At 44.9% G+C, this 24,237-nt stretch overlaps 1 protein-coding gene across 22 annotated transcripts in view; it reads right to left on the bottom strand.

The window, feature by feature from the left end:
• Window positions 1-3,156: 3,156 nt before the first annotated feature.
• Window positions 3,157-24,237, bottom strand: part of brp (ELKS/RAB6-interacting/CAST family member bruchpilot) — a 33,956-nt gene continuing 12,875 nt past the window's right edge. For 7 of the 22 annotated variants that reach the window (XM_033377421.1, XM_033377420.1, XM_033377422.1 and 4 more), the window contains 16 exons: window positions 15,927-17,327; window positions 12,710-12,799; window positions 12,395-12,640; window positions 11,824-12,312; window positions 10,523-10,561; window positions 10,013-10,129; window positions 9,353-9,373; window positions 7,720-7,902; window positions 7,309-7,629; window positions 6,530-6,718; window positions 4,495-6,255; window positions 4,203-4,433; window positions 3,676-4,118; window positions 3,459-3,593; window positions 3,330-3,393; window positions 3,157-3,262 (listed from right to left, as the gene is read on the bottom strand). In XM_033377421.1, coding sequence (XP_033233312.1) covers window positions 3,227-3,262; window positions 3,330-3,393; window positions 3,459-3,593; window positions 3,676-4,118; window positions 4,203-4,433; window positions 4,495-6,255; window positions 6,530-6,718; window positions 7,309-7,629; window positions 7,720-7,902; window positions 9,353-9,373; window positions 10,013-10,129; window positions 10,523-10,561; window positions 11,824-12,312; window positions 12,395-12,640; window positions 12,710-12,799; window positions 15,927-17,327 — 5,766 coding nt within the window. In that variant the 3' untranslated portion in view covers window positions 3,157-3,226. Of the gene's footprint in view, window positions 3,263-3,329; window positions 3,394-3,458; window positions 3,594-3,675; window positions 4,119-4,202; window positions 4,434-4,494; window positions 6,256-6,529; window positions 6,719-7,308; window positions 7,630-7,719; window positions 7,903-9,352; window positions 9,374-10,012; window positions 10,130-10,522; window positions 10,562-11,473; window positions 11,507-11,817; window positions 12,313-12,394; window positions 12,641-12,709; window positions 12,800-15,926; window positions 17,328-22,666; window positions 24,127-24,237 lie in introns of those variants that run through there. The other 15 variants (XM_033377432.1, XM_033377433.1, XM_033377425.1 and 12 more) reach the window with 14 other exon arrangements.

The following is a 24,237-nucleotide window of genomic DNA, read 5'->3' as shown; positions in this document are numbered from 1 at the left end:
TAGCTTTCTTTGTCTCGTATTTGTATTTGTAAGTAGGGTACACGACGGCGGGGATAATATGATTAAAGTGTTTACGGTAAGTTCTATATTGTAGATAGTACCGTTAGTTAGTTCTCCTCCTCTTTCTTCTGCTGCTGCTGCTGTTATAATTGAAACTATCTAGGCTAACAATACGATACGTGGTAAGTTTAAGTAGATAAAGGCAAACGTTTCCTCTCGCTGTTCGTAGTCTACAATTGGAAATCTATATCGAAGGGGAAATAGAATTCGAAATCGAAATCGAAAAGTGATGGTGAAGGTAAAGGTGGTAGACGTGTATATAGAAGAAAGAGTGAAAGTGAGGGAGGAAATCGACTAGTATCGATAGGAAATCGATATTGAGACATGTTTTCTAACTTTAGTTAACATGAGATCAGCTCTATCTTTTTTTTGGATATGTTGACTTCGATTTAGAGTTATTGTATTGTAAAAAATGATTCAACGTTGATCCAACGATTCTTAGGTTTATCTGTGGGGTGTCTTTTCAGTGTTTTAATGTCGGTGTATGTGTGTGTTTTAGTGTGTTATGTGTGTGTGTGTGTGTGTTCAGGGTGGTTATATTGTCAACGTTATGTGTGTTTGTCAATGTTTGATTTGTCGATAGTTAATTGCTTGTTCTCAAATGGCTCATGTATCGAATCCCGAATGATTAATTATCGATCATTCACCGACTGCAGTTTATTGCATATAGCTAATTTTCATATATTATACAGTTTCTCTTATGCTTACATAACTACACACTTATGTACACACTTGCCAAGCCAGCCTGGGCGCTTGGCTTTCAAAGGAGGGGTGGGAAATATCGAACTGCTCGATTTTTCTAAATTATTACTTGACTTGTAAACTCATGTAGGTTTGTTTTTTACTCTACAACTCCGCTTTGACCCGTCGTTCCAAGCTTAGGAACTTTGTCGGGGGAGAGAGAGGTTGGGGTGGAGAACGGGGTTGCGGGTGGGGCTACTTATATACAAAAATGTTATCGATGCTATTCAAGCGGAACTAAGGTCAAAGCAACGAATACTATCATAAATTACTTGGTCGTTAATCGATTATCTACTTGGTAAATGGTTTTGGGAGGAATTCGCATAGGGCTCTCCGGTGAGATCTATTAGAGAAGTATTTCATATGACTCTATAGCTTTGTTTTGATCTCATCTCTGCGTATTCTGTATGGTAGGAGGAGGATATTTTAAAGCGCTGCACATTTTCTTGAACAGTTCTTTCTCCATATTTTATTATCTTCTCTTTCTTGGGTTTGATATAGGTTTGTATGATATGATTGTGTTTTGTTTTTGCTTCGTCTTTTGCTGAATGTCATAGTGGTTTGGGTCTGTAGCCGTCGTAGCCGAACTTAACTGATAATCTATTTATATAGCCTAGGAATACACTGACTTCCAACTGTCTCTCTTTCAATATTCTTGCTTTACATTGGCAGTGATTATTCCGTCATTCTCCGCTCCTCTTTCCATGATCTTCTTTCTACAGTCAGTGTTCGTTCTATACTTGTTTCGTCTCAGCTAGATTTCAAAAAAGCAAATTATAGGGGGGTGGGGTGAGTGTGAGCCAAACAAATAAAAATACTAAAATGTATGTATCGTATCGTATCAAATGTTTATATCTTTTTTGGTAACTATTATCATATTTATATATCATAAACATTTACATATATACTATAGAGCTCATATATGACCGATAACATTAACACTTTCTGCACTCCATCTAGACCACATACAGACATATGTAAGTACGAGCGACTTCTGGACTAGACTGGCACTGGAATCTCCTACATATATATTTCCTATACGTTCGAGTTCGAGTAAGTATGGATGTTTAATGCAGATTCACAGCTGACAAAAGTAAAGCTTGTGTACGAACTAGAATAACTAGTTGCGATTTGTTAAAGATCGTATTATTGTTGTAGTGATGGATTTAGTGTAAACTATAAATTTTAAATTGTTATGGTACGATGGTACGATTAACGATTAACGGAGTTTATTATTATCGGAGTTATACATATTAGTTTTTACGATTTATAGGTATTCTCTCATTAAGTTCCGTTTGTTCTTTGTCCATCCCAGATCCCGACTGGATCTGTATAGTTCTTTGGTACACGCCTAAATAGAATTTTTAATAGCAATCCATGTAACTACAATATACATACATGTGAAGTACATAATATATAGTACTCATATCTTTATCATATCTGTATTATTTTTGTTGTATAATTTATTGCTCTACATATGGTATTTGTATATTCCGTATCAATACTTTTCCCGTTCTGCTCTTCGTGTTTTATGAATTAGACTACGTTGGATGTCATGTCTATGCTTTATGTACAGTGTGGAATGTAACCGTGTGTGAGTGGTGTGGTTAATGTTTTACTAACTATAACAGAGGCTAGCATATCAGATACATAATCTACTCGCACTGCGACAGTGTTAAATTAGTTAATAACTTGTATTTAATAATTATTTTTTCTTTTGTCTGTTTCTTTTTTGCTTCCTTCCCTTTTGTAAATCACATTCGCGCAGTTTGGATGCAATGGCTGATGCGTGGGGACATTGGGGGCTTCTTGAGTGATAGCGTAGTCACGTTCCTGAGCTTTTACGATAAACTCGACAGCGAGCGACAGAGAGAAAGTGTTGGACAGAAAGCTCTGGTTCGGGTTTTATAGACAGAGAGCGGGAGTGAGACAAGATTGTGATCGGTTGACTAACGGTAAACATTAAGTTGTGTTCGAAAAAGGATCGAGAGAGAGAGATAGAGATACAGAGAGAGTTAGTGAGAGAAAGAGAGTTAAGAAAGTTCGAGAGAAATTAAGCTTTACGAGCTGACATTTAAATGCATCCATAATTTGAGTATAGCGGCAACCTAATTTTACACAATACACATAAATATCAAATAATTTGCATTCTGCACTCTGCATTCTGCTTTTGCATTCTGCATTTTGCATTTTCATTTCGCATTTACATAGTGTCATTTACAAATGTGTTGGTGTGTGAGAGTTGTAGAAATACTGCATATGTATGTATGTAGTTGGTATAAGTATCTGGCATCGGTAGTATACAAAATAGTAGACAGTGCTTTTGGTATATTCTTTTTCATCTTTATCGTATTAGGTAAATATCTGCATCTGCATATGTAGCTGTGTGTGTGTGGGGCTTGTTTTTCTCGCTTGCGGGAACTGTTTAGAAAAAGCTCTTCAAGAAGCCAGCTGGTCCAGCCTACGGAGAGAGAGGATGGGGCTTAACTTTGTGGAACGGTTAAGGGAGCGACCTAAAGATAACTTACATCCTGCTGCTGCTGTTGTTGCGTTTGTGCTTGTTTGACTTTGGCTTGAGCGATCTTTAAGGCTCTGAAACGAAAGGGACAGATGATGAGCTTCTGATTGGGCTAGTCTGCTTGATGGGAGCTACTCACTGTTGCAAATCCATGATGGTCTTCTCCTTGGCATTCTGCTCCTCCTGCGACATTTGTACCAATTGCAGCAAACGCTCCGTTTCGGTTGCCGCTTTCTTGTGCTCCTCCTTTGTGTTCTGCAGCTCTTTCACGCACCTAAGGGGTGCCAAAGCGAAAGAGAGAGCATCCAGTATGGATCAGATAAATGAGAACGCTGTGGAAGATTTTTCGAACTTACGCTTCCAGTTGCCGTTGCGTGTCCATGAGCTTCTTGTTGAGCTCGCCCGCCGCCGCCGCGCCGCCTCCCTGAGTCTGAAGGGATTTCTCCAGCTGGTCCATCTGCTCCTTGCGCTTGCGGAGCTGCACATCGAAGTCGGACATCTTCTTCTCCTTGTCCTCGATGTCCTTGCGCTTGGCCTCGATCTGCTTGCGCTGCTCGTCGATGATCTTCCGCTCGCCCTCGGTGGCCTTGGCCTGGTTGTCGATCTGCCTGCGCACCTCCTCCAGCTGCTTCTGCTGCTGCTCGAGCTGCTGGCGCTGCACATCCGTGGCGGCAGCTCCCGCACTGCCAGCCTGCTGCAGCTGCTGCATCTGCTGTTGCAGCGTCTGGATCTGTTGCTGCAACTGCTGCACTTGCTGCTGGGAGGTCTGTAATTGCTTGGCCTGCTCCTGATTCGAGAGCTGCACGGAAGGCAAAGAATTTGTATTAGTTTGGAGATGATGATCCCCTGCTGTCCCTTTGGTTAAAAGGAACGAACCACTCACCTGACTCTTTTCGAGTTCCTGGACCAACAGTTCTAGCTGCTGTTGGAAACGATCCCTCTCGGTGCAGGCCGCTTGCAGCTCGGTTCGGACCTTCTCCAGCTCCTTTGCATCGACACCGGCTCCGGCTGCGGCACCTGCCGCTGACTGCTGCTGCTGTGCCGCCTGTTGCTGCATCTGCTGCTGCATCTTCTGCATCTGGGCGTGCTGATCCTTGATGTGTTGGTCCATTAACTGGAGAAGATTTCCCAGCTTAGTCATCTCTAAAGGAGGGACCACCAAGTCCGACACTCACCTGGATGCGCTTGTGCATTTCCTGGGCGGCCTTGTCGGCCATGTCGGCGCGTCCTTTCTCCTGCTCGATGACCTTGCGCCACTGCTCGATCTCTTCGGGGCGGGCGCCCGCCGCCGCTGTTGCCGCCGCCGCCTGCTGAGGTCCTGCCGCGGACAGAGCTCGCTCCGACTCCTGCAGCTTCTGCTGGAGCGCTTGGATCTCCTTCTGCATGGCCTGAATTTCGGCGGGGGCTGCCGCTGGCACTTGCTGGCCGTTCCGCAGCTTCCGGTTCTCCTCGCGCGTCTTTTGCAGCTCCGCCTCGGCGTTCTGTAGCTCCTTCTGGAAGTTCATGAGGATCTCCTGGCTCTTTTCCAGCTGCAGGACGAGCTGCTCCCGCTCCATGGCCAGTTGCTTGATGTCGGTCTCCAGCTTCTGCACGTGCTTCTCCAGCTGGGGAAGGGCAGCACCTCCGGCTGCCCCTGGGCCTGCGCCTGCGCTGCGGCTGGCCTGGCGCAGCGACTCCTTCTCTGACTCGGACTTCTCGAGGCGGTCGTGGAGGCGTCCCAGCTCCGCGCCCATGCGCTCGAACTCGATGCGCGTGGACTCGGTGTTCTCCTGCTGCTTGGCCAGATGCATTTGCGCCTTCTCCAGTTCCTTGGCTAGGCGACCGGCCTCCAGTTCGGTGGCATCGCGCGACTGCAACGCCTTCTCGAGGCGATCGCGCAGCCGGTCGATCTCTTGCCGCTCGCCCGCCGACAACCCCGAGGTGGAGGCGGAGGAGCGAACCGGATCGCCGGGGCTCACCGAGGACTGTTGTAGGCGCAAACGATCGACCTCCTTCAGCAGCTTCTCGTGCTTGTCCCGCGCCTTCTCGCGCTCGATGTGAGCCCGCTCCAGCTCCGAGCGCTGTTTGTCCTGATTGGCCAGCAGCTTGGCCACCTCTCCCTTGGAGAGCTCCAGCTGCAGGCTGGTCTCGTGCAGCTTCGACTCCATGTTCTGGATCTCGTTCTCGATCTTCTCGTACTTGTCCTTGTACTTCTCGAACGACTCCGACTCGTACTGCGACTTGCCGCGGATCGTCTCCAGCTCCATGAGCGTCTTGTCCAGCTTTTCGCGCAGCCGCTCGTTCTCCTCCTTGAGGCGGCGCGTCTCCCGCCCAAAGGTGTCCACGTCCTGGAGCTTGCGCAGCTCCACCTGGCTCTTCTCGTATCGGTCGCGCATTTTCTCCAGCTCGACCGCGTAGTGGGCGGCCTCCTCTTTGGCAGCCTCCACGCTGGCTCCCGCCTTGGTCTGGGCGGCATGCGCCCGCTCCAGCTCGTAGGTGACGCGCTCCAGCTCCGACTGGAAGTGCTCCTTCTCGCCCTGGGCACGGCGGATGTCCGTCTGCATCTTGTCGAAGCGATCTCGGTGGTGCTCCAGCTCGCTGCGGGCATTGTCCTCGCACTCCTTGGCCCGGCTCAGCTGCAGTGCCGCACGATCGCAGGCCTCCTGGAGCCGCGTGCTCTCGTCTTGGAGTTTGCGCAGATCCTCACGGGCCTTGCTGGCGGCTAGGCCCGATCGTTCCGCCTCCACCTCCAGGCGGGCGCGATCAGCCTCGGCGGTGTCGCAGCGAGATTGCAGGCGGTAGATCTCGTTCTGGGCGCGATCGTACTTCTCCAGCATCTTCTCGAACTCCTTGTTGGAGGTGTCCTTCTCGTCGATCAGCTTCTGGCTGGCGTATAGGGCCTTGTCCAGCTTCTCCTTGAGTATCTCCACCTCGGTCACGGCATCGTCCCGCTCCATCTAAAAGAACATAACGAGGGGTAAGGTTTTACTGAGTGGTCGTAGCCTTGGCTGGGGGTTCCAAGCAGTGTAAGCTACAGATAGATTTACAAACAGCCAATTTCACTGGTTCAGTTTCAGTTCTCATGCGATTTTCGATAGTTAGTATGCAGCATAGACAAGTCATATATAGAGTTTAGATAGAGCCAATTTTGTGGGGGATATAATTTGAGGGGGATACCTTTGTTCGGTTCGGTTGGGTAACTTCATCTGGTTTTCGGGGTGTAGGAATTACCTGGAGTTTCTGCTGTATGGCATGCGACTTCTCGTAGCGCTCCTTTAGCACCTCCAGATCCGTTTGCATCGCCTCCCGATCGCGAGCCGCCTTCATGAGAAGCGTCTGCGAGGACTCCGAGCGCTCCTTGAGCGTTTCCAGCTCGTCTGAGAATTGATCCCGCTCTTTCTGGATGCGCGCCAGATGCATCTGATCCATGTTCCATGTCCCATATTCCATTTTCCATGTGGAGGTGTGAGTTTTATTTTATTTTAACGAGTGTGGGTGGGTAGTCGGTAGTGGGTGTGTGGGACAGTTGAAAGATAGTTACGCATACGTAGATATATTGTATATAAGGGGAGAGATATGTATAGATATGCATGGTTTCAGCTTTCAGAGGGTTAAGCGATAGGGTTACGTTCACAATAAATCAGACACCAATCTAAATGTGTGTTCGGGTAGTGTTGAGTGAGCTCTGAGCACGGATGCCATGTTTTTATCAACGCCATGAGAACGAGAAATGCATTCTTCCTTAAAATATCAAATAAAAACTTAAACCCTCATGGCAACCGTGGCCCAGAATTTGCGTAGTCTATAGTCTGTGGGGTTAATGTACTGTTAGTTACAGATCTGGGGTTAGCACAACAGAGTTACGATCACAATCACATCACAGATATCTATGGGCGGGGCTGCAATGTCTCTTAGAGGACCTTCCAAGATGCGTGTACGAGTAGTGTAGAGGGATTTGAAGTGGTGGGGGCGGGAGAACGGGATACAGGGATACGGACATAAGGGCATACCTGAGTCTTCTCCAATTTCTCCCGGATGCGATCAGTGTCTAGGGTGAGGGTCTCGCGCTCCTTCTGCATGCGCGCCGCCTGTCCCAGAGCCTTGTCCAGCTGCGATTGGAGGTTGTCGTAGTCGTAGGTGAGCTTCTCCTTCTCGAGCACCAGGCGTCGGTTCTCGGTGCACGCTTTGTCCAGCTTGTCCTGCAGGTGGTCGACCTCGTTCTGGGCCTTGTCCAGCGAGTTCTGCAGCTTCTCATGCTGGAGCTGCGCTTTGCCCAGCGTGGCCTGGGTGCGCTCCATCTCCTCCTTGATCTTTTCAACCTCGGAGAAGGCCTAGGCAAAGGATTTCGGGCATTGAATGTGAGTGTGGTGGGTTCAGGGGCCCTGGGAGGAGGGTAACTATAGCTAGACTGTTTTGCCTACCCGGTCGCGATCGGCATGGATGCGCGAGACGCCGCTCTGCGCCTTCTCCAGCTCCTGGCGCAGACTCTCCTGTTCGCCCTGCGCGTTTTCCAGCTTCGCCTTCAGCCGATAGACCTCGCCCTGACTCTTTTCCAGCTTCTCCTGCAGGGCAGCGCCCTCTTCACGTGCCCGTTCCGCATCCGACTATTCGATTGGTTGGGTTATCGGGTAAACGTTATCAAGAGTTGGAGCCGATCGTTCGATTGATCGTTGGGTTCGTTGGTGTGTTATATTGTTGTAGTTGTAGTTGAGGGGTAGATTGGAGGGTTGGATAACGGATATTATTTACAGGCAACCAAATGAGGAAGGTTCTTAAATGACTGACTTGACTGACTGAGCGACTGATTGTCTGACAGATTAGTAAACATTAAACAAAGGCTAAGGTGAACAACGAGTACGATAACGATTACTTAAGGTACGATAGCGATTAAAGACACGATTACAACGTCTAGCGAGCGATCAATTTATTCTGCGAGCGACTGACAGAGACAGAGAGACAGAAAGAGCGAGTGGGAGAGCACAAGAAGCGAGGAAACAATAGACAGAGGACAAAGGATGGGAGGTACAGTCTCTTCTTGATAAGGTTAGTTAATGATAGTTTATGATAACAGATGGAGAATATATGGCTGACAGTTGGGGAGTACTATATTTATGGATAACGAAAACAGATCAGAAACGGATCAGGATTTGACACGGAAAAAGAGCAGATTGGAAAAAACGGACTGAGGAGATGGGGAACAGTTGACAAAACGGCTTGGGAAATGTTATGGATAATACTTTGGTGATGGAATGAGCATTTACATGTCGCTTGGAAGAAGCAATAGGGGAAGTACGAGTAGCGAGTGACAGAGAGCGAGAAAGTAAGTGATTAAGGAAGAAGAGAAAGTGCGAGAGAGCAAAGTAAGGCAAATTGTGGGTTATAGTGTGGTATGAGTGTTTTTGAGTGAGTGAAAGTTAGAGCTCAGCCAAATCAATTGACTGCGAAGAGAGCTAAGCAACCTTCCGCTTCCGTTTTACGGCTTTCATTCCACGGTACTCCATCCTGGCTATGCCTTTGGGTGTGAGTGTATAAGCCGTCTTTCTGTGCGAGTGTGTGGGCGTGTATGTGGGAGGGATTAATGCCAACGGCAAAAGATTTTCGAGACCAGACCAACATCAGCGCAGGGGATACGAGTGCTTTGTCATACTTTGCTGGCATCCGGGATCCGGATCGGGGGCAGGAACTGAGAGATGAATTTCAGGCGATGTTCCTTGTTCAAGGTCAATATACAAATGTGTGTGGGAGTATGATTATGATTGTTATCATAAATGTACATATGTATACTAAATGGATAAGTTGGCATATGTATATAGGTATATGTATATGTGTATGGCAGGTTAGTATATCAGGCAATGCATTTAAGTTACATTAAGTTACTATATGGCAACTATTTTTGGTATTCTTTTTGGTTTTCTTTGGATAATTTAGATACTTTGGCATATGGTCAGATGCAGTTCAAGTTTGAATTCAAATTCGAATTCGATTACGATTAGTTGCTTTACTAAAAACTTGTTTGTCTTTTGGTTACGTTTCTTTCGAAGCAGTTTTACTCACAAAACGTTTTTCAGTTTCGCCCTATATTTAGAGAATGAATGTAAGCACAACGGTTTAGATAGAGTATTGGTTTTAGTATACATTGTCGCAATTGTGTACAGTTTAAAATAAATTACAGATTACAGCTTAAAGCTTACATTTACAGTTACAGTTACAGTTACGTTAGGTTTAGGAAGAAATCGAAAAAAACGAAAAGAAGCTCAAATCGTAGCCGTTTTACTCGTGGCTTAGCAAGTGCTGCAGTGTCTGTGTGGGTCACCAATGCGCGGTTTGTGTGTGTGTGTGTTTGTGGGCTTATCGGGGTCACCAATGGCAGCGAAGGTGTGATAGGCAGGACAAAGAGATAGAGAGGCAGGTGGAGTCCCTCCTCGAGTGTGGTATTTGTGTTTGTGTTGTGGTGTGTGGAAGTGGGGTTTCCTCATCGCTTGTTCAAGAGTTTGGTCCATTAACAGAGCACACGCACACAGAAATATATACACATATAAAGTTGCACGTGAGAGTTTCAATTGCAATGCGTTTCTGAGTTCGATATATATGTTATATATTATAAATAGGTATGTAAGACTAACTAAAAGAGCATTCGGTTATGCATATCGATATATGTATATGGCTGTCACTGCACAATATATATACGGAGTAGTAGTATAGCAAGGACCGTACCTGTGTGACTCTCAGCTCTGCTTGGGTGCGTCGCAGCTCGGCGGCCGCCTTGTCGGCCCGCTCCGTGGCCCGGTCCAGCTCCTGGGACGTGGTCATCGTGGTCCTGCCAAATGATGTCTGGACGAGACGCGAAACATTTGAATTAGTTTATTTCAACCGGAGCGGGAGTCGCTGGGGTAACAAGTGCAAACAACTATTAAAAGCAGATCAGGCCATTAGCAAATGTGATTGAATAGATGTGGTGCGAATAGTATGTGTATATGAGTCCAGCAGGCTAGCTGTCTTACGAATAGACCCGATCCATGAGGCTGTGAATGATTCAATGAGATATTTGCATTTTGGATTTGGTTTTTGCCTCTAGCTTATGTCCAGATTGGACTTTTGGTGTACTTTGGGTGCATTTGACGCTTGTTTCTCTATGCGATATACGAGGATACGTACAGTACTATGTACGTACGTATGTGGGTCTAGGTTTGTGGCTAGTCTGGGTCAGCGGCTTGGCCGACTTACCGATATCTTGCCCGTTTCGAACATTAACTTTTGTACATTCTGCAAAAGTACGATACGAACAAATGTTTATATACTTATGACTTAATAGGTCTGCACATATGTGCATTTATTTGTATGCATTTAGCATGTTCAGCAGCCATTCAACACGTTCTCCCTTTCAGGGAATCACTCCCATTTGTCTGCGCATCGATTAAATCAAAACCTAACTAGGGGCACAGAGTCTAACAGAACTAACAGGCTACTGAAGGTGCTGAAGGTGTTAATCCTGTCTAAGCATCTAAAAGAGTGCAATATGTCAGGTCTTTATCGGATCTGGGTTTGGTGGAAACTAAGTAAAACGTCAGCCTGCCTGCTGGCACTAAATGCAAGAACCGAGGGAACTAAGGGAAAATAAACAAGAGTTGCTACGAGCAACGAGTGTCGGCTACGTGATATACGATACGATACGATATACGATTAAGGATTAAGGAGATGCGGTGTGCGGCGTTGCGGTGTGCATAATAGCGATATATGTATGTATGTACGTATTGTCGATGCGTCCATTTGCGCTATTACGATATTCTCTTAAACGATATTCACGATTTTAGTGTACAAAAAATTTAAATTCATATAATTACAAATTACTGCATTTTAAAGTTCGACTCTGTGATTTACGATATTCAGTATTTCAATACTCGCAATAAAAAAGTGCAGAACTGTGATACTCGAATACGATTTACGCTGTTATTCGCATCAATAAGATTAATGTACAAGAAACTACGATATTCAAGTCCACGGTATTCGACAATAGCACTTTCGAAATCACAATACTATATACAAAATGTTGTGGTGCTTAACTGCTTAACGGTATGAGCAGATACGATATTCGAAATAACGATATACGAATTACGAATTACGATATTATGCAGTCTATGGCTAATTGGAAAATGGAATTTGGCGTTTAAATCTTACTTTGTGTAGTGTGGTCTGTTCTTCTAGCTGCAGCTATATTTGGTTTATGTTGGGTGAGTTTTAAGTTGGTTGTAGTTGTAGTTGTTGTTGGGTAGTTGGGGATGCGTTACGTGTACATGTAAATACATATTCAGATATAGATATAGATATAGGTATATAGATAGATATTGATGTAGATATTGATATTGATAGGTACACATGTATGTATGTGTGTAGACTCATATGGGTAGATAGTAGATTATCGATATTATCTATGCATGTCTTTAGATTATATATACAAAGCACACACATACAGATACAAAGATAGCTTTGGGGGGTAGTCGAGGGAACTGGCAATAATGCACGAGTACCTGGGAACGCTCCAGATCGTGTTTCAGCCGCTCGTTCTCCAGTTCGAGGCGGGCGATCCGTTGCTTGGTGGACTCCCAGTCGGCGCTGCTTCGTCCCATCTCGCAGGTGGCCTTCTCGAGCTCCGCCTTCGACTTGCCCAGCTCGCTCTGGGAAGCCTCCAACTTGATCTCGAGCCTCTCGCGCTCGTTGACGGCCCGCTCCAGGCGGGTCTGCAGCTTCTCAACGTCGCTCTCGGCGGCGCGCAACTTGATTTTGTAGTCAGCCACCTCACGCTCGTGCAGATCGCGCTCCTCCTGCTTCTCGTGCTCGGCCCGATCGCGCTGATCGCGCAGCTGGGCCATCTGCTTCTCCTTGTCGCCGATGGCTTCCTCGAGGCTGGTCAGAGCACCTTCGGAGCTGCTGTGGTGGGCCTGCATGGCTGACAGGCGGGCTCGCGCCATGTCCACCTGGTTGTCCTTCTCCTTGAGCAGATCCTCCAGGTTCTCGATCTGTTAATGAGAGTGGACCGAGATCGGTTTCAAGGTGAGTTCTGGGGGAGCTGGGGAGCTGGCTAACTGGGGGAGAGCTAACCTTGCGCTGCAGCACACTGATCTTGCGATCCTTGATGTCCATATGATCCTTAAGTTCGGTCAGCTCGCTGGTGAGACGGTTGCGCTCCTGCACCGTTTGTAGGGTGCCCTGGGTCTTCTTCTCGATCAGGCGGTTCTTCTCCTCGAGGCGGGCCCGCATCTCCTCCACGTCCGAATGCAGCATGTTGTAGTGCTCCTCTTTGGCACATAGCGACTCCTTGAGCACGGCTATGTGCCGCTGATAGTCCTAGCGGGAATTACGTTACTGTGCAAACGACTATTTTTGGATTGAGGCCCTGTTCAGGCATTTATTTACCTGATGCTGCTCCTCCAGTGTTTTCATTTTGGCCGCCATCGCCAGGATCTCTTGATCCCTTCTTTGTATTTCAAGACGAAATTCGTCCAACTGTGGGTCGGGTCGGGTTTATCGGTGTTTTTCAAATAGACGGGGCAGGCAGGTGGGGAGGTTGGTTGGTTGGAGAGGTTGGAATGGACAAAGTACACAGATAATATCAGATCAGAAATTGTTAAAACACTCAGTGCCTCGGCTGGGGATGGTCGATCCTTAGCCAGGACTACAAATACGTGATGGTTGTTGTTGTGGTTCTTGTTTTTGTGTGTTGTTCTAGTCTGAAAGTTGTTGTTCTTGTTTTTGTTCTTGTAGTGAGGATGTTTTGCTGTGGTTGCAATTCAGTGTGAGTGAGCGTAGGGATGGAGGAGCGTGGTTCGAGCCTACGCCTTGTGGATAATGGATCTTATTGATGAGGAGAGTGGAGGAATGTGTCTGTTTGGCCCTGGCCCCCGGTCTAGGTTTGAGTTCGATGCGTGTGTTTGTCTCTGAGTATCCGTATCGGTATCGGTATCGGTGTAGTGCGTGTGTGTGAGTGTGCTTGTGGTTGATGGTTGTAGGGGATGAGAGAGAAAGGTATATAGATTGAAGTCGGTTGGGTGGTCACTCCTGAACTACTATATTCATTAGTATTTCTTCGTTCATCGATATTCGACATTCGACGTTCGATTTTCGTATGTAATTTTATTGTTTGCTTTTCGAAAAGTTTCCATTTTATAATGCTTAAAATGTAGTTTAATTTTAACAGATTTCGAGAATATTTGCTTGTTGAATTAAGTCTGAATGCAATCTTAATTAGGTTTACAGTTAAATCATTGTATAAATAGTATGTCTCGCTGGATCATAAATGTATATGCGTTTAATCAGAATATTAACCATAATTATTCAAATACAGTATAAGTATAAGTATATAGATTTATGTATAGATTGTATATATATTGTATGTATATATCAGTATTCAAATGCCTCGTTTTTGCTTGTTTGTCGTCTTGTAGAAAAAGGGTTACAAAAAACACAAACTGAATCGAATAAGAGAATCAATCGAGTTTGGTTAGGTAACGAGAACAGAAGTTAGTAGTAGTATCTAATGGATAGTAACAGTATCTTTGTAGCTATGTATGTATGTATCTATACTCACGCACGCACAGAAATGCCTTTCTTCCGAATTGATTGGCAAGTGATAAGCTTTAATCTTCTTTCAGTTATACATAAATACGCATATGTACATATGTATTTGCATATAAAGCCATTATCTATGAACACAATTTCTGTTTCTGATTTATCTTGGCTGCATACGTTTAGGGGCATTGATTGACTGGAACTACGACTAATACGAGTACAACTAGGAAAAATAGCTCCAGATTGTTGTTTCTCTAAAGGTACATATATGTACATATATTTATATATGTATATAAGTATATATATGCATGTATAATTTAACCACTACTTTAACAAGAATTTTTACTTTCTTTGAGAAATGTCTAGGCATAAATTTTCGATTTTGAAAGACAGCAAAGAAAAACGAAACAAAATGGGAAAGCATCCTAAAAATGATACATAAATCGATAGTTAAGCGTATAAAAAGAGCTTCTTCGAATACGAAATACCAACACTAGTACAGATCAAATACATACAGAATGGTAACTATAATGGTAATAATACAATATAATATTCGCATAGACACATTTTGAATGCTTCTTCGTTTCACTTTTGCAGTTGCTGTCTCAGACAAACAAACAATTAATTCCACTGGAAACGATCCGATCCGATCCGATCCGAACCGTTCCGGACCGTTCCTATCTCCATCTGCACACATAGATTTCACATATGTATATGTAAATTTGTATCTTTATACACATAATTGACCTTCATTGCTAATCACACGCTAGTTCGTCCATAGCTTTTGCTGTTTCTGCTGTTTTTGCTGGGGAAGGCATTAGGAAGTCAGAACTAAGGAGTAGCAAGAGGAAGCGGAAGCGGAAGAAAGATCTGTTAAGTTACAAAATTGTTCTAGTATGGTGGAGAGGAAGTTTAGAGAGAGGTTCTAGCTTCTGGGTATAGTTATGGCTAGATAGTAGGTTGGTTATAGGAGGTACATACTTGACTTGCTTGCCTGGCCGGGATTACGATTACTAGAACTAGGACCAGGCAAGTTTTCGCTTCTTTGGGTTTACTTTACGCGTACGAGTACTTTCTTAGAGATAGTCGAGTGTGTGTCGGTATTGCACTAACAATTTGCTAAGATCTTGAATTTCCATACTAAGTACGACTTTATCTATAGGTTTTGATTTAATAACGTTTAAATATTTTTCGTTAGCTCGCAAAATTTGCAACTTTCACAAGTTTAAAGTAAATTTCATGTTGCTTCATTTTCGTTTTCGATTTCATTTTCATTTTTGTATATTTAAATTGTTGTTTATTTGCGAGTAAATCTCATTTAGTTTTATATACAGTCTTTTACTTTTGAGAGTCAAGAGCAAGGCTCCACAATTCTCCAGAGAATCAAAACATACTCAACGTTTTATTCCCTTCTGAAAAGTATCGCCCTGAGTGCTCTATGCAAAAAACCTAAATCAGAATTGCGAATTTAAATATGTAGAAAGTAATTTAAATTTAAATGTAAGTTTTCCTTTGTTTCTACTTTAAAATGGCACATGAAACAATAGTTCTCCTCCTTCCCTTAGCTTAGCCTAGTTCTACTAAGAATATTCCGTATTATTATCATATTGTATATTGTATGGTATGGTGTATATTTATATAGGTATTGTATGTATAATACTTGGTGTCTTTTCTTCGGAATCCCCACTGGGGAACCGTTCACTACAGATGCTTTACCAGATGGCTGGAGAGTATGCAGAGGAAAGCGTTAAATGCAGTTTGGGCGCCTATCTATATAGCATAATCTATGCACACGGGTATATAGATAGATGCTCCTTCCAATTCGGTTCGGTTTTGTTTCCTTCGAATCGTTCTCTGATTGTTATTGTTATTAGATGCTGGGGTAGATGTGGATGTCGATGGATGATGTTGATGATGATGGCGATGATGAGGCGAATTTCTTTGCTTTATTGGGGGTATTTTGGGGGAGCTTTCAAATTCGAGTTCGAATACGGTTTCGGTTTCGGACTTTCGGGGTCGCTTAGGAGTCTAGGGATAGCGTGTCTGTGTCAAATTTAAAACTTACTTGTCGCTTATGCTCTTGCGGCAGTTTCGGATAATCTAAGTCTAGTTTTGAGTATGGCAGATGGTGGTGATGATGCGGCTGCTGCTGATGGTGCGAATGCGAGTGCGGGTATGCCGAGTGATGGTGATGCGAGTGCGGATGCAGATGCGAATGCGAGTGATGCGGATGCGAGTGATGCAGTCCCTCGTAGGCGCCTCCGGCGACCGCGTCCCTGGCACTGCTGGCCAGAGTGCCTCCGAACGTTCCACTCGTGTTGGCTAGCGACGCCAGGGGGTGGGTCTGAAGGTGGTTCTGGTGCTGGTGCACATGGTACTGGTACTGCGGATGCATCTGCTGCTGCACCGAGGCCTGGATGTGCGAGTGTCCCAGCGGCGGCTGTCCCCCGCTCCCGTAATGATGGCTTCCGGCGAACTGCTGCTGCAGATTGTAGGCCAGGGCCGCGGCGGAGCTGGCCGACGGCTGGTGCTGCTGCTGATAGTACTGCGAGATGGCGGGGTTGGAGGCGTGCAGGGAGTGTGACATGAGCTGCCGCTGCTGGAACGGTCCCAGGCCCAGTCCAAGTCCTCCGTAGCCGGAGGAGGGCTGCATCTCACTCTGATAGGGATTCGCGTAGCCCGTCATCCCATACTTGCAGCCCCCCAATCCGAGTCCCATTCCCATTCCCATTCCCATGCCCTGGCCGGCAGAGCCCGGATATCCCGACATCAGGTTGGTGACGGAATACGCGGGCCTCAGGCGCGCAGCCGCTGCAGCGGCGCTCTGGGCGGCCGTCAGCTGCGTGGGGAGCGGCACCTGCTGCGGCTGCGGTTGGAAGTACATGTTCGGTTGGGAGGAGAAGCTCGTGGACATTTGCAGCAGATTGTCGTTGAGATACGGGGGCGAGGTATCGCCAGGGTGCAGGGTGGGGTAGCTGGAAACTACCCGGCCGCCTCCGACACCGCCCACCCCGAGGGGAGTGGTCACCAGTTGGCCCAACTGGCGCGCCTGGTTTGTGAGATTGAGTATCTGGGAGGAGCGCGATATCGACTTGTGGGCCTCGTTCAGCAGGTTAACGATGTTCGAGGAGCTCGTCTGGTGCTGGGGCGGGGCCGGGTAGCCGTATACGTCGTTATACATGGTGGCCGAGGGCAGTCCGGCGATACTGTAGCGCCTCCGGCGTATGGGCGAGGTCTGGCTCTGGCCGTAGATCTGGGCAGCGGCCGCTGCAGCAGCAGCTGCGCCCGGGTCATATAAATATCCTCCCGACGATGTAGAGGGTCCGTACAGATCGTACGCGTTACCATAGCCGTTTCCCGGGACGGGGCCAGGGCCGTATGCGTGCGCAGGCGGGCCGTAATATTGTCCGATAATGTCTGGCAGTGGGGGGCTGCATCCGCTGATGCCCGTGTAGTTATTGTACATCTGAAATGGGCGATTTCAAATGGTTGTTGCTGTAACTGTAACTGTAACTGAAACTAGTTGTTGCTGTGTCGAATCCCTAGATCTCTCTGGGACTGTTATAGTTGGGTTATAGTTTCGTTTGGTGTACTTTGGCATTGGCATTGCTCATTTCAGCCGTTTCGGTTTCGGTTTCGATTTCGGTTTCGATTCCGGGTTTCGTTGCTGTGTCTGAGATCGGATCGTATCTCTCACGACTCGCGTTTTGGGTTGGTTTTGTGTGGATCACGATCATGGTTAACAAACATTAGCTAGATATATACGTATATATGCATTACAGGACATAGTATATCTAGATATGTATATATCTTCGAATTGGATTACATTTAACATAACCAAAGCGATCTTCGCCCGAACACTTACGGACTATCTTGGCCCCATATTTGAACGTTTGCTTGATTAATTTGTTTTGTTTTTGTTTTTGTATTGGTTTTTGGTTCGGTTTTCTTTTGTTGTTAATCATTAATTATTAATTTGATTGTTTTTGTTGTTTTTCTACAAGTTTTTTCTGCTTTCTTTTCGGTTTTACACTTTTTGCGCTTAATTTACAATAGGGTTTTGTAATAGAATGATATTTTTGATTAATGAATGATGGATTGTGAATTCGGTTCTGGTTCTGTATCTGGTTACTGGTTTCTGGTTCTCTTCCATTGGTTATCTTTCGGTTTTCGTTTATAGTTATAGTTAGTTCTGAGCCGCTTTCAACGGCTCTTGTTAGCACCCAAAAAAGGTTCAACAAGGGCGGGGGACGGGTGTATTGTATGGTGTGTGTGTGTGTGTGTGTGTGTGGTGTTGTGTCCGTGTGTGTGTGTAAAGTGTCTCGGGGGCGTGGTGTAGGGTGTGGGTCGCAACATGAAATGTGTGTCACTTTCTTGACAGGCTCGAGCCTGTCGCTGCTGCTTCTGTTTGTTGTTTTTTCTCGGTTCGTAGCTATTTATGTGTGGATTGCAGTAGTATGTGTGTATGTGTGTATGTGTGTGGGTGTGGGTGTACCTATGCATGTGTTTGGGTGTGTGTCTCTATATCTTTATTGTCGAATCGTATGATCAACGTGGCATACAAATGCAGCTCGGATTCTGATTTCGTATTGGATTCTGAGTATTATTCTCAACTTTCGATATTCGATTAAGTATTTTTGGGTTGGTATTTGGTTTGGTTTGGTTTACAGTGGCATGTGGTATGTATTGTATGTATTTTTTTCATTCGGTATTTTGTTTGTACGCAGAAAAGAAACATAAATTTACGTATAACAATATATAGTTCAGATGCATTATAGAAATAACGTGCAAAAGTATATTTGTTAAATAATTGATTTGGTTGTTTGTTGTTGTTTTTGTTTCGGTGTTCGGTTGGAGGAAACAAACAAAATATTTTATTCATATAGTAGTAGTAGTAGTAGTAGTAGTACTTGTTTGGACAGACAGTGAGAGGGATAGAGAGAGACAGAGAGAGCGAGAGAGAGAGAGAGTGTGTGGTGTGAAAGAGACAGTTAGAGTTTCTTACATAAACTTAGAAAGAGAGAGCGTGATATAGAGAGAGAGAAAGAGATAGACAGACAGAGCAGAGTGTCTTTTTTTGTGGTTTCTTTCTTTTCTTTTCACTTTCCTTTCAATTCAAATATAAATTGTGTTTTGTATCTGTGGTTTTGTATCTGTGAATGTGTATCTTTGTGTATGTGAGAGGGGTTTGGAGGTTTCAAAAGTGTGTGTGTGTGTGCTGGTTAATCCCATCTTGGAGAAGTGTTGCAATACGTTGTGTTGTGTGTGAGATCTGTTCGATTCGGTTGGAACGAATTGGTTCGAGTGGTTGTGGTTCCGGTCAACGTTTCTATAGATATTTCGATATTTACAAAAACCAAAAAGTAATATATCATACACAAGCACATACCACACACATATACATATACATACATATACATATAAACATATCTATATCTATATGCATGTGTTAATGTGAGGTGCAACGACACGGCAACAGGCTTCCGTACAGGTTTTTCTGTTGGGGCGGGGTTCTTTGGAGGGGGGCGCTGGGTGGCCTTGGAAGCTCTGGAGCTGCGTCTCGGTCTGTCGAAGCAGAGTAACGCAATATATGTATATATACCATATATATATAGCAAAAACAACATACTTGGGAGTAATATATGCAACATATATGTATGTATGTATATATATGTACGAGTATGTATGTATAAAGAACGACAGAGAGAGAGAGAGAGATACAGAGAGTGAGGACAGAGAGAGAAAGATAGAAATAGAGGCTGGAGGAGTATATTGTGGATATACACGGATATACATATATATACACGTCGTAATTGTTTTATCATTTTATCGTCAAAGAGTTGTCAGTAAATGAAAGTCTTTCGCTTTCGATTTCGATTTCGCCTTCGATTCGATCGATTTTCCTTTCATCTTCTTCTTCTTGCCCGTTTTACTCTTCCTCTTCTCGATTTGTTATTACTTTTATATTGATTTTATGTTGATTTGATTGTTTTTTGATTTGGTTTCAGTGCGAAAATATTACAAAAGCATATTGTAAATAGTTGCATACGTTTTTTTTTAAATTCTTGGTAAGCAAATTCTTTTTTTTTTCATTTTTGCTATTGCGTTTCTTCTCTTCCTTTTTTTGGTGATTGCTTTTAGAACAACAACAAAATATATGTTTTTTAAATGTAATTAAAAATGATCAATTCTGAAAACAAATATATTTTGCATTTATTAATTGAGTTTTTAATTTGGTTTTATTTTTGGTTCAGGATTTAGACCTTTTTTGACGTTTGAAAGTGTTTGTATTTTTTTAGTTCAGTTTTCTTCGATAAAAGTGCCAATTATTGGAGCCATTACAATCGATAAGTTTCGTGAAAAAATCATCAGCATCTTTTGGCAATAAAATGACAAAAGAATTATTCTTGTATGCTAAATAGGATCACAGTTCACTAATGGTTTGTTAATTATTATCTGATCTGATTGTTTCTGCATGAATGTTAATGTTCTTTCTTTTTTTTTCATTTGTTTCATCTTTGATTTGCTTTGCTCTTTGTTGGTGTTGGTTTTTTGGTTAAATGTTATATATTACTTTTTGATTACGTAAAAACAGTTAGAAAGTGGAATTCAAAAAACAGCGTACCGTTCAAAATGCTAAGTTTAAAGCAGAACAAACATTGTGTGTGTGTGTGTTTGAGTGTACTTGTGAGTGTTTTGGCTGTTTGTTGGAGTGTGTGGAGTGATTGAAAAATACAAACAAACGAAACTGAACTTAAAAATGTGATCTAGAGGAAACTAGAGGAGATACACACAGAAGGTAGGGTTCATATACTAAATGGAGAGGAAAGTCTATGAAAAACTACTTAGAGGCAAACGCATGGTTCATACATATGTATATGTTTATACAATATAGTACAATAAAAGCCAAGATTTGAATAAAAATTGAGAAAAAAAAATGCCAAGTCGAGAGAAAGCGAGAGATGGAGAGAGGAAGGAGAAAGAGAGCTGGCGCAGGTGAGCAACACACTTAAAATAATGCCAAGAACTTTGGCTCACCCACCCACACCCACACCCGCACAAACAAACGCATACAAATACACATGGAAATTGCGGACCGAAATAACAGTATTTTGGTTACAAGGTTACATGTGTGTTTGTGTGGCTGCGTGTATGTGTGCTTGAATAGAGACTACAATAGTGGCAACTGGAGGAAAGACAGAGACACAAAGACTATAAGAGAAGAGGCAACAACAAAGAACACAAGTAAGAGGCAAAAGCAAAAGCCAAAGGCTGAGAGTGTATGTGTAAGTGTGTTAAGTGGCGAAAATACATGTAACAGGGTGGTAGTTACTGCCTTCCTTCGGTTCTGTGGCTCCGTCGCCGTGCGGCTCTGGGGCTATTTTTATGTTGTTGCATGCCCAGCGAAAATCATAAAAATTTTAAAATAAACACATAAAATGGATATTGCAAAACGAAGCGCAGGCAACGACGCAAAGCTCTTTAAAAAGAGAAGGCGAACAATTTTCAGTTTAATGACTGTCCGCACGGTAAAGAGGGACTGTGTGTGTGTGTGTGTGTGTGTGTGTCCTGTCGACATTGACATGTGAAAACATGACAGAACACAAACAAAGCAGGCAAGGAGACTGGGATGAGCATCTCCATATCTAAATCCATCCCCCCTAAATGCTCCCGCCCGGTAATCATGACAAATCATCACGTTTCTCTCGTGTGGGCGTGTGCAAGGCCAGACGGATTCGAGGACGAGTCCTAGTCCTAGTCCTAGTCCGAGTCGAGTCGAGTCCTTTTCCCTATTGTCTCCTGTCAGTCGTCTGCTCGGTAGCTGTCATTGTCCCATCTTTTTTTGTGCTCCACGCACGTGCCCCTGATGGAAATGTATTTCAAGTGACATTTATGAAGTGCATCCCTGTCCCGTCCCGTCTCGTCCTGTGCCTGGCCCTCATTTCACTCTTTATGAATTTCGGTAGGCTCTTCTGCTAATGAGCAGATGAAAAGGGCTCTGTTGCAGAGGCGTGGGTTTCAATGGGGTCTGGTGTTGGCTGATGTGCGCCTGTCTGCACTTACTGTCTGTGCTGTAACCTCTCCCCCCTCCCCCCTCCTCAATTCCAACCTCAACCCCAACCTGCCCCTCTCTCCGTAAGTTCGCCCTGTTGCCGAATTTCACTAATTACGCAGAAAAGCAGGCAATGCGTTTTACGCTGACTAATGTCAGTGGGTGTGTGTGTATGTGTGTGTGTGTGTGTGGGCGAGTGTATTGGTGTGTTGGTGCGAGTGTGTGCGGAAATTAATTTGCCACTCGAGGCCACAGACGACAGAGAAAACAGAAGAAAGTTTACAGTTTTATTTGTTTTGCGTGCTTGGTCTTTACCTTCCCAGGCCACCCTCTCTCTGTTCGCTCTGCCATTGCTTATGTTACGGCTTTGCAGGACATTCAAATGGGTCTTGTGTCTCAGGGTTCATTGGTGCGTCGATTGTCATTTGATTTACATGTCTATCCACATCCTATCATACCCTATCCCTATCCCTATCCCTTTCCCTATCCCAACCGATTCGATCCCCCCAGACACCCCGAAGATTTTGTCGTTTGCATTTCGTTGGTTTTTGTTATTTCGAGTAGCCTTTTGTTTATTCGACCTTTCGACTTTTGAATGGAGCTGCGATTGTTGCTGTGTTTTCATGATGATGATGATTTAATGACGATGACGTGTTTGTTGTTGCTGAGTTGTTGTTGATTGCTGATTTTGGGGTTCGTTTCAGTTGCTGTTGGAGGCGGGCGTGCGAGTGTTCGCTGATGAACTACAGTACCTTATAGTATACATAGGCATTGTCCATAGGTTTGTGGTGCGACTACGTGGGAGTCTCGCTGGGTCTTTAAAAGCTAATGCCGTAGTTCTCGTTGTGGTTCCTCGTGGGTGTTCCTCCTGCCGTACTCTCGTATGCTCGTATGCTCGTATGCTATGCAAATGAATAGCAATTGCAGTTCGTTGTACTTGGATTTAGTGCTGCCGTTTGGTTGTTGCTGCCACTGCCACTGCTGCTGTAGCTGCAGTTGTTGTTGCAGTCGGACTATTTATGTAATTTGAGTTGGCCTCAAGTTGTGCGCAGGTGTCTGAGTGCGGGGCGCTGCTGCATTTACTACTTATACGCGTTTATACATACGTACATGTATGTGTGTGTGTTAGCGTGTCGTATGTGTGTGTGTGTGTGTCTTATTGTAATATAATAATAAACCGTTGGCCGGGCACTTCCTCGTTACTGAACACTGACTAAGTGTGATGGGCGGGGGGGAGGTGGCTGGGCTCCCACCCTCTATTATCTTGGCGCTTCCTGATTCTTAGCGTTGTCTGCTTAGTGTAACGGTAGCTCTAGCTGTAACTGTAACCTTCTGGCCCATCACACACTAACACATACGCGCGTGAGCGAACACACACACACACAAACGCACACAGAGCCAGCTGTGGAATAATAAGGACAGGGGGACGAAGAAGGCGTAGGAGACGTCGTCGTAGACGCCGAGAGAGAGAGAGACTTGATGGCGGCGGCTGGGGGCTGCTATAAAAAGAAATCGTTGTTTCTGTGGTTCCCCGCTTTCGTTGTCTTTGTTGTTGTTGCAAGTTAATGTTTGCTCCCCGCAACTGCTGCTGCTGCTGCTGCTGTCGGGAGAGACTTTTTTGGGCTGCTGCGGCTGCTTAAGCAAAAATTATTGATTTTATGCTGCTGCTGACTGATGCTGCTGCTGCTGCTGTTTCTGCTGCTGGGATGTGATTGAAAAGTTGCATTTGCACTAAAAGCGTTATTTATTATGCTTCAACACACTGAGGGAAAGTGCAAAATATAGGAAGAGAGAGACACAAACATTTACAGGTAAAGGCACAACAATGAAATGCTCGAATTTCTTTTTGCTTTTTTCTACATCCTTCGCGGGGACTTTTCTTTTTGCAGCACTCGCGTTCGCGCCACGTCTTTTCCCCTTCTTTTTATTGCGAAATTGGAGCAGTTTCTCTGCTCTATATCATATATTCATAGGCGTATTCTATTGCTGGCACAATCCTAATTCACTTGGCTTTGGCTGGCTGCCCACTGTGCACTTTTTAGCCTTTTGCCGTTTGCCATTTGCCATTTGCCTGTGCCACACTTCTCTGCGTTTGCGTTTGCGTTTGCGTTCGCGTCGCGCTGCTGGTCGGTGCGACTCTGGCTCTTCCGTGCCTCGTGCTCGTCAGCTAGAACGTTGGGTATACAACTGTTCGCGCCTGCGGAGCTTTTGCTACCACGAGGCCACTCCGTCTGCGGGCCCCAATTGAGCGAAAAATCCCCAACTCAGCTTCGGTTTAGCTCAAAAACGCTGTCATGTGGTCTGGGCTAGTGCGAGCTTTACA

Source organism: Drosophila pseudoobscura, chromosome 3 (genome assembly GCF_009870125.1).
Source record: "Drosophila pseudoobscura strain MV-25-SWS-2005 chromosome 3, UCI_Dpse_MV25, whole genome shotgun sequence".
NCBI classification, from domain to species: domain Eukaryota; kingdom Metazoa; phylum Arthropoda; class Insecta; order Diptera; family Drosophilidae; genus Drosophila; species Drosophila pseudoobscura.
The sequence above is the reverse complement of the archived record's forward strand: the minus strand, read 5'-3'. Positions and strand labels throughout refer to the sequence as shown.